The sequence below is a fragment of the Diabrotica undecimpunctata genome, chromosome 3, assembly GCF_040954645.1.
Source record: "Diabrotica undecimpunctata isolate CICGRU chromosome 3, icDiaUnde3, whole genome shotgun sequence".
Lineage (NCBI taxonomy): Eukaryota > Metazoa > Arthropoda > Insecta > Coleoptera > Chrysomelidae > Diabrotica > Diabrotica undecimpunctata.
In genome coordinates, this window is record NC_092805.1 from 67,648,598 (window position 1) to 67,664,121 (window position 15,524).

Here is a 15,524-nt window from a genome sequence, read left to right on the forward strand (position 1 = left end):
GCTGTCTATGTCAAAACAGAGAACAACGGATCACAGTTCGGCTATTCTATGGTCAAACTGTCATGTCAAATGGAAAGAATAAAATATAACCTTAATTAAAAATATAATGGATATTGTGTTCTGTTTATTTATAGACAAAATCTAGGAATTATTTCCATTCAACAGGCTTTTATCCATATGAATTGGTAAGTTTTACACTTTTTATAAAGACATTTACACAATCAATTCTGTATCTAACCCCAAATTATGATTTTTAGGGTACCAAACAATTTCCATATGTACAAAATTCAACAAGTATGATGTCAAATTGATTCAAAATAATGAAATCTACCATCTATTTAACAAATCAAGTCTATTGAATAAAATGGATATATCAGTAAGTTATTAGTGTTATTATATTTGTGTTAAAGGTATAGAAATCATTATTCAATCTCTTCATGATATTTATACTTAGATCTGGTATCATCCTTTTATAATAATTAATTATTCCAATAAATCCTGTTAAAGTTCTTAAATTGTGTGGTGTTTTATATTCCTGAATGACTTGTGTCCGTTCTGGATCCATTTCGATTTCCTTGGTGTTAAGTTTATAACCTAGATATATGACTTCTTTTTGAAAAAATGTACATTTTTCTTGATTTATTTTTAGTCCAACTTTGTCTAATCTATTTATTATAATTTTTAGGTGTTTCTCGTGATCTTCAGCCGTTTTAGAAAAAATTAATATATCATCAATGTAGTGAATTACAAAATGTTCATATTGATCCAAAATATCATGAAGACATCTACATAGAGCACTGCAAGATGATTGAAGTCCAAATGGTACTACTTTGAATTGATATACTACTCCATCTATCTGAAATCCTGTATACTGTCTACTTTTTCTTTCTAGAGGTATTAACCAGAAACTATGCTGTAAATCGATTTTAGTGAAAAATGACATTCCTGTAATTCTTCCTAATATTCCATCTATACTCATTGGTGCTTCAAATTGCTTTTCAGTAATCTTGTTAATATTCCTTGCATCCAAACATAACCTGATTTCACCTGATCTTTTTCGTACTACTACTATGGGGTTAATAAAACGTGTGTCTGCCTTCTCAATGATCCCATCTTCTAACATATTATTAATTGTTTTGTTTACTTCTTCTCTGTATTTATATGGTATTGGGTATGATTTTGTTTTAAAATCTTTTTCTTCTTTAACTTTTATACTATGGATATAATTTTGTGCAATTCTATTTTCTTTATTGACAAGTCCCTTGTGTTGCTGCAATATGGAAATGACTATCGATTTATATTCTTCAGGGCAATTTAAAACTTTCATTATATCTTCTTCTTTACCAATAAAATTATTCTTCATTATGTACTCATTATTCCTTGCTTCCAATTTTACGCACTCCGCCTCGTAGGCATCCATCTGCTTAAAACTTCCATTCCTTAAATATTCACTACAATAATTATTCTTTACATTCTTTTGGGACATTTCCCTATCATCAAAATACATTTCTTCTTCATAAACATCATTATTTTCTTTTAATAATATCCTATCAACTCTTATTCCTTCTTCTACCTCATCTTTCTGCATAAATTTAATTATTTGCCCTTCCAAAGTTACCATTTTTTTTTCAATATCTATCTTTACTTTCTTCTTTTCCAATTCATCATTTCCCATTAATATATCAACACATAAATCCTTGACAATAAATCCTTGCATATTAATTTCTTTATTAAGAATATTAATTTTAAAATTGGCTAGTTTATCAATTTCACCCAACTTCTTATTATTTGCACCAATAATTTTAATTTTTGGAATCTTTATTATATCTGATAGTTTTAATGTATTAAAAATAAAATTCTCCGAGACTAAAGTACTTTCTGAACCAGTATCTATCATAATCTTAATCATTTTATTTTTGGCCAAAGCATTTATATAAATTAAATTAATAGATTCAATAATTTTCTCTTCATCTAAAGAAATAAATTCAGAAGGTTTTTCATAATAGCAATGGCCTAACTTGTAATTCAGAAAGTTTACTGCACAAAATTTTGATTATTAGAATTGTCAGATTGTATCTGACCACTTGAATCTGATGTCCTATGTCCTTCCCTACTATGACTTCTACTCACATTTTCCTGCCTTGTAGTACTTCGTTCCCTGTCTTCGCAGCTTCTATTCCTTCGAACACAATTTACCTGTCTGTTATAGTTAGGTCGCTCTGTATTTCTTCTATTGTTAAAATCTTGTCTATTATTATTAGTACTTTTATTAAAATGTTGTCTATTATAATTAGTATTATTATTAAAATTTTGTCTATTATTATTAGTACTGTTATTAAAATGTTGTCTATTATAATTACTGTTATTATTATTAAAATTTTGTAAATTATTACCATATCTATAATTATTATATGATTGTCTATATTGTTGATTATCATTTTTATTATATTGAAAGTCATTATTGTTTTTTCTGTTGTTATTATTACTTGTCATATTGCCTCTTTGTATTCTTTGAATAAAATTAATAAAACTATCTATTGTTTGAATATTTTGTACAGTTACGGTTTGCACAACATCAGCATCAAAATGTCTAGATACATTTAAGACTGTTTCATCCTCTCTAAGTGGTGGTTCTAAATATTTTGCAACTGTTATCAATTTCAATGCATAATCTACCATATTTGATTTTAAATTTTGATTATACTTTCCAAAATATAGAATTTCTCTAAACTTTGCTTGCTCTAATTCACCCCAATAATAATTTAAAAATTTATTTTCAAATGTTTGAAAGTTATCTAAATCATTTTCAATACTAGCAAACCAAGTTGCTGCATTGTCATTTAATGTCATTCTAATATAATCTTTAATATCATTAATATTATTCACAAATCTTAATTTATGTTTTAAACTATTTATGTATACTCTAGGATGCAAATTTTTTATATTACCAGAGAATTTAATCCCAGTCTCATTTGTTAAATTTAAATAAGGTCTCCCTATGTCTCTCATTTGTGAAATATCATCTATTCTCTGTTCCACATTTCTTATTTGATTACTATTTATTTGGATATTTTGTTGTATATCGTCTAATTTTTCTTCTGTGTTTCTCCTGTCTTCGTTAATTTTTACTTCTAAGTTACATTTCTGTAACTCTATTTTCTGTTCTATATCTATCTTATTATCTTGAATAATCCTCTTTACTTCTGTCCTCTCATTGTCTATCCTTTTCTTGTAGTCATTCCGTATACTTTTTATTTCATTTGTAACTTTTTTCTCTGCAGCTTCAAGTTTTTTATCCATTTGTTTTTCCATTTGTTTTACAATTTTATTATTATTATCTTCTATTTTCTTTTCTAATTTTCTATAATTCTCTTCCAATTTCTGTTCCATTTTTTTCATGTCTTCTTTGACTTCTTTTGAATTCTTTTCCAATTTTTTTATGTCTTCTTTGATTTCTTTTGAATTCTCTTCTATTGTCTTGTTCATCTGCATCATTAATGACATCAACTAAACTCTCCTCTTGTATAGGTTGTGTTTCTACTTCCACATCTTCTTCATTCTTTTTGCTTCTTGTACCTTTCTTTCCTTGAGACATTTTGAGACTTTACTTGTTCAAATATAATTAAAAATAAAATCTATAATTTTTCCTTTCTACTGATAATTAATTTAATTATATGAGAGCACTTATCTTCCCAAACTAATTCTTTTAAATAGAGAGCCCCACGTTGGGCGCCAAATTGTTATGATGTGTTTTTTGTTTGAATGATGAGCAATGAGTATTTTTAATAATATAATATATAGGGTTTTTATCGCGGTTCTCAAAGAATTAGCTTGTAAGTACTTTTTTAAATTATCTTTATTATAACTATTATGAAACACACATATATATCTAACTTAGCCAATGTAAATTTAAAATAAACTATCTTTAAATTGATACTCTTATAAAACTAATTAAATTCTATAGACAATGTAAAATTTAAACAAACTATCTTCAAATTTGAAATTGTTATGACATTAACTAAATTATATTAACAAAATTTTGTACCTTTCTTTCACTGAATGCCTAAATGAAACTGTTTTCCACTATATATATTCTAATCACCACTGAATGTCTTCGTACTTGGGTTATCCTTGTTTTTGTGAAATTTCTTTTTCCAATTATCAGCTTTTACCAATTTAAGATATATTTTTCTTTACCAGCATTTCTACACCACCAACCAAACCAGCAAACAGCATTTATATTTATTCTTCTTTTCAATATACCAATATCCAATTATTATAAGTTGATTTATACTAATCTCCAACCATAATATAATTTAATTTCTTCCAATATACTTTTTTTAATCTTCAATAATTATTTGTGTATAATTATAAATGTGCATTAAATATATGCATAATTTTTAATCTTCTTTTAACTCACTATATTAAACAATTGGACTATCTCCAACTAACTTTCATATTTCTTATTAAACTGCTTGACTGACTTACTAAAACTGTGAACAATTGACTTCACTAATTAATTGTGTCTATCTTCTACTAACTTTTATAATAAACTGCTTGACTTCTGACTAAAAACTCCTAAAAACTTCTTAAAACTCTTCTGACTGCACTATCTAAAACTTTTCTGACTAAAAACTTTCAAAAAACTGCCATCTTGAATCCAAATCACGGGTATTTATATGTTTTTGGATTTCTAGAACCATCTCGTAAGATATCATGTTCCATTCGTTCTATTAACTTCTATATAGATGTTCTCGAAAAAAATATCTGTTCGATCCACCGCCATAATCATTATTTCGAGAATGTTCGACTGTAAACAATGGTCATCTCTGGAGATCCAGAGAATTCCATTCTTTTCTATTAATAATTTTGTTTACATTTAGGCTTTTCAGATCAGAATATATAATTAAATTAGTAACTTACACTCTAATTTAATAAAATACATATTTCAAATAATATAACCCCACTTATATTCGTAATTCTGATTCTTAATTTGACACTTGGAGTATGTATAGTTGGTTGCCTAGGCACATGGCTCACTTAAATCTATTTACAACATTAAAATTACTAAATACAACTTTTTACAATTATTATATGCTAATTTATTAAAAATGCCCTCACATAAATATATTTTTATTAAATTCTCTAGTATATAACTTATTTAAAACAACCAAATATCTAATATTATGTAGTATATAACTTATAAATTATTTTCTATAAACCCTAATTGTCACAATATATATATTTATATATATTTTATACAGGGTGTCCCGGAAAATAGTGCGTTCCTTAACGATATGTGCAGATTGCAGCATTTAAAACAAAAAAGTCCTATTTTTTATTTTATGAAGTTAACGTTATGTAAGTCCTTTTTTAGTCCTAAACATTTTTTTATGAAGTTAACCGTTTTCAAAAAAAAAAAAATTATTAATTTTAATCCATTTGATTATTGTTCGCAGAAAAGGAAATACAGCCGGCAACGTTGCGTTCCTTGTTATTCTTCGTTAATTACTGTAAATCAGCTATCATGAATCATCGATCGTTAGGCATAATATGTATTGATACTGATAACAGTGATACAGAAAAAGCATGTATTTGTTTTTATTAAATATTTAATAATTAAAGTTTGAATACTGTTTTTACTTACATGGAAAATTATTATTACAATAAATGTTCGAAATGGCCACCATTTGCACAGATACACGCGTTTATTCGACGAATCCAATTATTCTTAATAATATAAGTATGTAAATTATGTCTGATTATTTCAGCAGCATCAAAAATTCGTTGTCGCAATTGAGCTTCTGTTTTAATTTCATCCTGGTTGTCGTATACTAATGATTTTAGATGTCCCCAAAAATAAAAGTCCATAACATTGCATTCTGGTATTCTGGGTGGCCACAGAACGTGTCTATTTCTACCGATCCAACGACGAGGAAAAGTGATGTAGAGGAAATCTTTAATATGTCTCGTAAAATGTGCTGGAGCCCCTTCATGAAGAAACCTCATTTCAGAGCGTATTTGTAACGGAACGTCTTCAAGAAGTATCGGTAGAACATGCTGCAAAAAATTTAAATAGGATTCTTCATTCAATCTTCTGGGAAGTTCGTACGGTCCAATCAGACGATTACCAATAATCCCAGCCCATAAATTTATACTAAATTGTTTTTGAAAATTTGTCCTACGTATAGCATACGGGTTTTCATCACTCCACACGTGACAATTGTGAAAATTAAACACACCATTTCTCGTAAAACAAGCTTCATCTGCACACAACAATTTGCACGGAAATTCGGGTTCTCTGGCGATTTTGTTTTGAAACCATCTACAAAATCTTAATCTTCGAGGTAAATTCGGTGTAAATCTTGCACTCGTTGGTAATGGTAAGGATGTAACAGTTGTTCCGTAAATGTCTTGTGAACAATGTTTTTTGAAATGCCAACCATTCTAGCCACAGATCGAGTACTTACTCTTGGATTATTACTGACTATATCCAAAATCACATCTTCTGCATTTAGTCTACGGTTACTTCGTGTTACCGCTAGTTTTTTTAGATATCACACAACCCGTCTCTGATAACCTTTGGGACACGTTCACAAAACTTCGGGCATTAGGATGTCGTCGTTCGGGATAGCGTTCAACATAAAGTCTAACAACCCTATTACTTTCACAGTGGGCTTCACCGTACGTAATTAACATATCGTGATACTCACGAATCGAAAACATGACAATACTATTTATTCCTGAGCTACGGGTAATTACAACTGTTTACAAATAATGTACCTTTTCCCTATCAAAATAAATTAAACTATCGCATTCTGCCCATACCTTTTGGAGCGCAACGTTGCCGGATCTATTTGCTTTTCTGTGGACACTAATCAAATGGATTAAATTTAATATATATTTTTTTTTAATACGGTTGACTTTAAAAAAAATGTTATAAGACTTTTTTGTTTTAAATGCTACACTCAGCCCATACCTTTAAGGAACGCGCTATTTTCCGGGACACCCTGTAGATATATATATATATATATATATATATATATATATATATATATATATATATATATATATATATATATATATATATATATATCTACAGATATATAGAGATATAGAGATATAGATGTATAGATTATGCATGTTGTAATTGTTACTTTCAAAGCTCTACCCTAAAATATATCGTTTCCTTAGTTATTGGGACGACTGGATTAGGGATCCCCTTCAAAGAAAAGGTAGATCATGTATTCGACCTGAAATCTCCAGAACAAGAACATTTGGAAAAATTGGTGTTTCAAAGTAAGTACAAGTAGCATTACCAATTACTACAGATTCTTCCATTTATACCAGCACCAAGATTGTACATGGTGAATATTATGAATTATTTTCAAAAAACTCATTTCATAAATAATGTGTAATAATAAATCGTGCCCGTTTTCAACCGTTGTAGTTAATAGTAATGAAAATATTCTTTATTTTCTTGTTATATATTGTCATATAGCGAGTTAATTCTTTCATGAATATATAAGTACATAAATAGCGGTTACGTTGAACCTGTGTTCTCGTAAGTAACGCAATAGAACACTGAAAACTTTTGTTTTTAACACTTCCACAAATTTTATTATAATTTATTATCACTGCGGCTGTTTTGACAGAGTGCCTTTCTCAAGTCGTAGCATTTTCGTTTTACCCCGTATATAATAAAAGAACGAAAAAGCGACTTTCGAACGATCTTTGTTTGATTGAATTAGTTAATCACCTGTTTGTTGGATGCTGTATTCCGTGTCAAGGAATCTGATCACAGCGTTTCTGAGGGCAAAGTGGGACTACATGATTTTAAGTGAAAAATAAGGAGCCTAGTTTTGAAGAATATATATTGCTATCATCGGTTTCGGTTTTATACCGATGTATATATATATATATATATATATATATATATATATATATATATATATATATATATATATATATATATATATATATATATATATATATATATATATATATAGCTGTTATCCAGGATAACCTTTTTAACCATAAACATTTTGACCAGGATAACCAAACCATGTTTGATGTTTGACCTCTCCCAAGATTTGTCCAGCTTTTATTTTGTGTCTCCCATGGGTCGGATCTAGATCGTTTAAAGTTTGTGTGGGACAATATTTTTTATTCAAATCCAAGGTAACAAGGTTTCTTAATAGCTTAAAAAGAAATAATCAGCCAGTGAAGAAAAGTAGTTTTGTTAAATTTTTCTAACCTATACATTTATCTTTAATATACCAAGACTTGCTCTCATTACAGTTTAAAAGTTTATAAATAAATGTAAGTTTTATGGATCAGCTAATTGTCATATTTTGGTTTTGTTTTTAAATAAAGTTAACCTTGATAATTAATTATTAATTCAGAAAAGTTTGGTATTTTATTTCGACATACGACAGTCAATATATCCTTTTCTGTCATTTGGTACATAACCAAAATGTTAAAGTCTGTTTTGTTAGAAGGTTCAATGTAACAATTGTTGATAAACATAGTTTTAATTCTGTTTTGTTTAAACTCAATGTAAGGTTTGTTGATAAATTTGGATATTTTTATTTGTAATAACTGTTTATGTGAAATAAAAATAAAGATGTAATGTTTCCCTTTAAACCAGGAGTTTAAAATTATTTCTTTTAAAAAGATATTCACCCTTCAAATTTTTTATGAGAGAAAAATTTTTAAAAAGATATTCACTCTTCAAATTTTTTTAGGAGAGAAAAATCTTTCTTTCCAAAAATCAACAGGATTCTTTTAAACGGCTTTCTATTTTAAATAGTTTAGGAATCTTCTTGTGTAGTATTGCCCAGGACATCTCTGTAAGTATTTTTTTGATTTTTTTTTGTAGTTAATCCTCCCCAAATAAAGGAATCCTTATCCATGACTTAGCTCTCTGAGCAAAACACGAGTAGCCGTTCGCAAACGTTTGAATTTGTTTGCTTACCCTATGTCCAGACCTAGTAATTGTTCAGTCCACCCTTTCAACTCCAAATAAGCAAATAATAAATTGTTACAAAGTGAGCCTTTTTTGTTATGCTTCTAACACTTTATAGTCTTTAACTGAGTAAGTTAAGGTGGGGAGAACTGTTTGTCTCAAGTTGGTTATTCGGAATTATATATGTATTTTTTAGTTTGTTAATTTCCATAGATTCTAATAGTGATAGCTTAAGGTCTTTATATTGAATGCGAAGAATTTGAAATTGGTTATTAAAAGAGTGATTATGATCTAGAAGGTGAAGCGTTAAGTAGAATCTGTTTTTCTGTTATTGAAATTAACAAATTAAAAAATGCAGATATAATTCTGAATGACCAACTTGAGACAAGCAGTTCTCACCTCCTCAACGTATTTAGTTAAAGACTATAAAGTGTTAGATGCATAACAAACTTAGTTCACTTGAGAAAGGCACTCTGTCGAAACAGCTGTAGTGATAATAAATTATAATAAAATTTGTGCAAGTGTTTAAAACAAAAGTTTTCAGTGTTTTATTGCTTGATAAAATGAACTTCCATCAAGTAAGAATCCATCACATATTCTCGTAAATGTTCTGGGGCAATTATAATTGTATGCCAAACTCAATAACCAAGGTACTCTTTAATTCTTGACATTTTTTATTTTCCAGCGGAATGTTTTTTGAGAAGCATTTAAAATATATTAAACTAAACGAAGAATTTGTATCTTTCACAAAGCAAAATTTGACATATTTACAAAAAGTAAGTAGTACTTCCTATTTATATTTATTAATTTGTTTGAGTAATTATTATAGAATTACACTGAATATTGATTATAACGGAATATAAAGCATTATCAATTATTAAAATAAAAACAAACATATATAAGTATTAAATTTATTCTTAAAAATATTAGCACATTAGAAAAACAATTATAAAGTCTAACAGGACAAATTAAAAAGAAGAAATCCCACTGACAGATGAATACACAAAGATTAAAATATGTCCCATATATAAAAAGGAAAGCAAAATAGTGTCCAAATTGTAATATAACTAATATAACTAATTGCACAAGAAAAATACTGTTAGTAAATATTCGGAGAAAAAAGTTGGAAAATACCAAGCAGCAACAGATAGAAACAAACCACATATGGTGGAAAATGAAAGAACTAGAGATACTGAGATGACCCGATTTATAAAAAAGTAAGTATTATCGGACGAGTGGGGCACCAAATATGTGTGTATAAAATTTGGACACCAATTTTATATTACCACATCCTTTCCTTCTAACTAAGAATTAACAGGAGGTACCGCTTTCAGCGAGATTTGTCGTGAATAAGAAAGGATCTAGCCGGTTAAGATCGTCTCCAGTTCTATTGGAAAATCAAAAGTATCGTGAATTTATAAATAAAAAAATATTACTTTGCTTAAATTTTAAGATTTCTAGACTCACTTACAACCCTTTAAGAGTCTTAGACTCCTTGTATATGCCTCGTCGCGCTGTCGTACATTACAGCTCTTTTTAATGGTGATATACATCTCATTGATGTTGTTAACCAGTCTTTGTCGCGGTCGACCCGGTGGACAATTTCTAACTGGCGTCGAAAGAGCTATATTTATAGTAGCTCCCCCATTGTCACTTCTCAGGGCATGACCCATCCATACAAGTATCCGAGATCTTTTTTTTCTTCTGAGGAGGTGATTAAAATGTTGGAAACATACCACGGTCCTTTTTCTTTCTTTTATGAGGGGGGTCCAAATGTTCGAAACATACCTCGGTCCTAGAAGGTGGGCAGAACCGCCTTCCAGTTTCGGTTATGCAGGACTCCTCCAGCGTGGCCACGATGATATCCGAGGCCGCGCACTAGGGTTGTTTGGACACCATCGCCGTCAATGCCAGAGACCTACCTGCTAAAACAACATCCTTCTCAGCGGTGAATTACCGGCCGGATCGCCCTGATTGGGACGCAACATGGGCACGGCATTCACCCGATCTTTCATTCACGCACAATTCTCACGCATTCTAACACTTTCCCACTGCGACGGTATTCTCTCCCTCTATTGCTCCCTGTTTATGTTCAATCTCACCCCTTCTCATTCTGCCTTATCTCCTTGTTTGGTCCTGGACACCCTGCCTATCTTCGGGTCGCCTTTCTTCTTGTTCCTTTCTTTCCAATGTTCTCCTCACATATCTCTGAACTGCTCTCCGCCGATGTGACGACCTAAGCATCTCCTCCAACAGTTCTTTGACTGATTTCACCCTACTTCCTTGCTCTCTCTGAAGCAGGCTCTTCTCACCTATCCACGTATCGCATACCAATAGAGTGTGTGAGACAGGAATTTGTCATTTTCTGCCTTTCCAAATATGTAAAGGTATGCCCTAAAGCAACCATGTCCTGTGAGCATCTGCGTCAGGAAATAATCCAAACGCCGGTGCCCATCTTCTGAGATTAGGAATCAACGACTTTGTCCACTGCGCCACCCTTCTCATCTCATCCCATTCCGCTTGCCATACCATTATGTGCCATTCCCTTTCCTCTTTTTTTAAACGTTCTGTTGCTATATCTTCATTTTTTCTCTCGTATATTCTTCCTCTTTCCTTCATTAGCAGGTGCATCGGAATACACTCGGTGATAACTCCTAACGCCTCGACAGAGACTATTCTGTATGCACACGCCACCCTCAATAGACTCTTCCTATCTGCTCGGATGAGCTGCTTTCTGTACGCCTTTGTTAAAACTGCAGAACTCCAAACAGGCGCAGCGTAGAGGATGATCGATTGCACAACAGAATGAAGGGCCCTCCTCCTCTCAATTTTGGGCCCCTCGATGTTGGGCATGATCCCTCCCAATGCGGCGAATCTCACCGCAGTTCTTTGAGTCACCGCTTTTAGGTGCTCCCCCACTTTCCGTTTTAACTCAGAGTCACCCCTAAATACCTCACGCAGTTATTTGGAACCACTCTCTTTCCTGCACATTTAAATGTTATCCCGTCCCTTTTCCTTGGTCCCTTGTGAATTATAGCATCGGTCTTACCCGGAGACAGTTCTAGCTCTTGCATTTTCATCCATTCCTCGACTTGGTTGCATGTACGCTGTGTACCAAAGATAAGATCCTCCCTGTTCCGCGCCACTACCAGCATAGCGAGGTCGTCCTCAAATGCTAAAGGGGTTACACCCTCTCCGTATTGTTGGCTCACAACCCCGTGATATGCTAAGTTCCACAGCGTGGGTCCTAGGACCGACCCCTGCGGCACTTCAGCCGTCGCGTCAACCACTACTTTTTCTACCACAATTTTCTTCTCTCACAAATAGTCGGAGACCAAATTCATCAAGTACCTCGGACACGTTCTCTCTGGTAGAGCCTTCATTACCTCTTTCCATTTTAATGTGTTGAACGCATTCCGGACGTCAAACAACAGTAGGATTGCCCACCTCTGGTTAACCCCCACCCCCCGTAACTCCCGGGAGATTTCCATCAGCGCATCCACCGTGCTCCTGTTCTTACTGAAACCGTACTGCCTGGGTGACAGTCCGCCTTACTCTTCAATCACTGTGTCTATTCGCCCTCTTAGGAGCCTCTCGTATAATTTACCTATGCAAGACAGAAGTCAAACAGGTCGATATTTGTCTTCCCCCTTTGGGAGTAGCACGAGTCTCGAGATCTTCCAATTTGCCTGAAATCGCTGAGTTTCAAGCAGTACATTCATATATATATATATATATATATATATATATATATATATATATATATATATATATATAGGGATTCTACAGTATTCACTGCCTTCCCTCGCTCAACCGTTTCCATCTCTCTCTGTTGTTCCATTCTCCATCGTTTATTCCTCTCTTACTCATGGCGTCGTCTACTTGGTCCCTCAAGGATTTTCGGGGTCGTCCTCTTTTCCTCGTTCCTATGGGGCTCCATCCGGTTATTCTCTTTATCCATCTGCTGTCGCTACTTCTTCTTACATGTCCATACCACTTTAGTCTTTTTTGTTCTATATATATTAGTATGTCTGTTTCTATTGATGTTCTTTGCTTTATTTCGTCATTACTTCTCCTATCCATTCTTGTTACTCTGCAGCATCTTCGCAGGCATTTCATCTCTGTTGCTACTATCTTACTGCTGTTTTTCTTGTTTATGATCCAATTTTCAGCCCCATATGTCATAATACTTCGCACTAATGTTTTATAAATCTGCGTTTTTGTCTTCATATTTACGTGTCTATCACACCATACTGAGTTAAGTTGTCGGATTGCTGTTCTTGTTTGTCCTAATCTTTGTGTAATTTCTTCCTCTGTTGTTGCCTTTTTCGTGATTATAAACCCCAGGTATTTGAATTTATCCTTTCCTTTGATTGTTACGTTGTCATCAATCTGTAGATCTTCTCTGTCTTCTTCACTTGTAGATAGGTACTCTGTTTTCGCGAGGTTAATATCTAGGCCAGCCTTGGTATATTCTTCTTGTAGTTTCTTCATCATGTAGCTGAGGTCGTCTTGGTCTTGTGCAATCACTACTTGATCGTCTGCAAAACTTAACGTATATAGGTATTCGTTCCGTACCGGTACTCCCATGCCTTCGCATTTTCTTTTCCATGTAGTCAAGGCTTTCTCTAACTATATTTTGAATAGGGTTGGAGATGTGGAACAACCTTGCAGGAGCCCTTTTGTTGTGGTGAAGTCTCCTATGATTCTTGTTCCCATTTTAATAGACACTTTATTTTCTTTATACAGAGCTTTTGTAGCTTCTATGAGTTCCGTCTGTATTTCTAATTTGTACATTGCCTCCCATAGTTCTGACCTTGGTACAGAGTCATACGCCTTTCTCAGGTCCACAAATGCCAAGTGTATATCTCTATTTCTTGCTTTTTTCTTTTCCAACAGTTGTTCCAGTGTGTATATGTGGTCTATGCATGATCTTCCTGCCGTGAAGCCTGCCTGATCCTCCCCGATTTTGCCTTTTATCGCTTGCTCTATCTTTTCTCGCAGTATCTTCCCATATAATCTTACTATTGATGATATTACGCTTATTCCTCTGTAGTTTTCGCATCGTTTTCTATCTCCTTTCTTAAATATAGATGTCATATATGCCGCCGTCCATTCCTTTGGGAGCTGTTCTCCATTTATGGCTTTCTGAAATATCCATTGTATCATCCGGTGTAATTTTTTTGATCCGTATTTTATAAGCTCAGGTGAGATGCCTCCAGGTCCCGGTGCTTTCTTATTTTTGATTGCTTTTATGGCCGTTCTCATTTCACTATCTGTTATTTCTATTTCTTGTTGTGGGAATCTGCTTCGTCTTAGCCTGTTTTCTTTTCCAATGAATTGTGGTTTTTGTTCTGTTAATAGTTCCTTGTAGTAGTCCTTCCATTCTTTGTCCTGTATATTTCCCAATTTAATTTTTTCTTTTGAGTTTTGTTTCAATCCTCTCAGTACTTTCCATGACTCCGAAGTTCTTGTACCTCCTATATGTTTCAATATTTAAGCAGATTCTTTCCCATTCTTCAATCTTTTGCCGTGTTATTTGTTTTTTCACTTCTCTATCTTTTTCTCTATATTCTTTATAAACTTCATCGTTATTTGTAGTCAGCCATTTTCTGTATAGTTGCTTTTTTCTTCAATTATTCTTTTTGTTGGTTCATTTATTTCATAATAGTGCTGTTTATTTGTTATATGTTCTTTTTCCCCAAGGGCTTCGAATGCTGCTTGCATTATACTCGCCTTTATATGCTCGTATATTTCTTCGATGTTGCCGTATCTAAATTCTATTAATTTTTGGTCTAGACGTTGTTGGTATAGTTCTCTTATTGATTGTTCTTGGAGTAGTTCTATATTGTATTGTTTTTCTCTTATAGTGTTCAACGGTTCTTCTGTGGAGGGGGTCTTGTTATGTTTCCAATTAATGCCCATTTTTGCTGTCAGTAGTCTATGGTCCGTTCCACATTCTGCTCCTCTTTTGACTCGCACATCTTTGATCTTTATTGTGGTATCTTGTTTGATTATTATGTAGTCTATTATCGATTTCAGCTTTCGTGTTTCTTGCGTCCATGTATATTTATGAATATTTTTATGTCTGAAGAATCCGTTGGTGATTTTTAGGTTGTTTAGTTCGCATAATTCAATCAGACGTTCTCCGTTATCGTTTTGTTCATCCTCTCCAAATCTCCCCACTACTTTATCGTTTTCTTTCCTTCCGGTTCTGCCGTTAAGGTCTCCTGTGGTACATGTACAGTACATTCATGTGGTTCAAAAGCCACGTCAGCTCCATACTGCCAATGCGTTTCACCGCTTCTGGTGGTTTCGTGTCTTTAGGGCACTCAACGCTTCGTTGAGTTCATCTACGGTAAAAGGTACAGCTCGCTCAGCTTCGCCGTCCCACTGCACTCCATGCCAATGGTCGGGTGGAAATAGCTCTCGGGTAACCTCAAGCTTCCTGTCCAGTGGCATCTCATACAGAGGGCTGAAGCTTGAACTGGTTCATTACGATTTTGTACCCCCTGACCCCAAACTTCCTCATCCAACTTGTCACACAAGTTCTCGC

General features: G+C 32.9%; 1 protein-coding gene across 4 annotated transcripts in view; it reads left to right on the plus strand.

The window, feature by feature from the left end:
- The window catches only part of Mgat1 (alpha-1,3-mannosyl-glycoprotein 2-beta-N-acetylglucosaminyltransferase), a 261,795-nt gene that overhangs the window by 206,894 nt on the left and 39,377 nt on the right, over positions 1-15,524 (plus strand). For 3 of the 4 annotated variants that reach the window (XM_072526043.1, XM_072526040.1, XM_072526041.1), the window contains exons 5-6: positions 7,195-7,299; positions 9,654-9,744. In XM_072526043.1, the coding sequence (XP_072382144.1) occupies positions 7,195-7,299; positions 9,654-9,744 (196 nt within the window). The remainder of the gene's footprint in view (positions 1-7,194; positions 7,300-9,653; positions 9,745-15,524) is intronic. The other variant, XM_072526042.1, reaches the window with a different exon arrangement.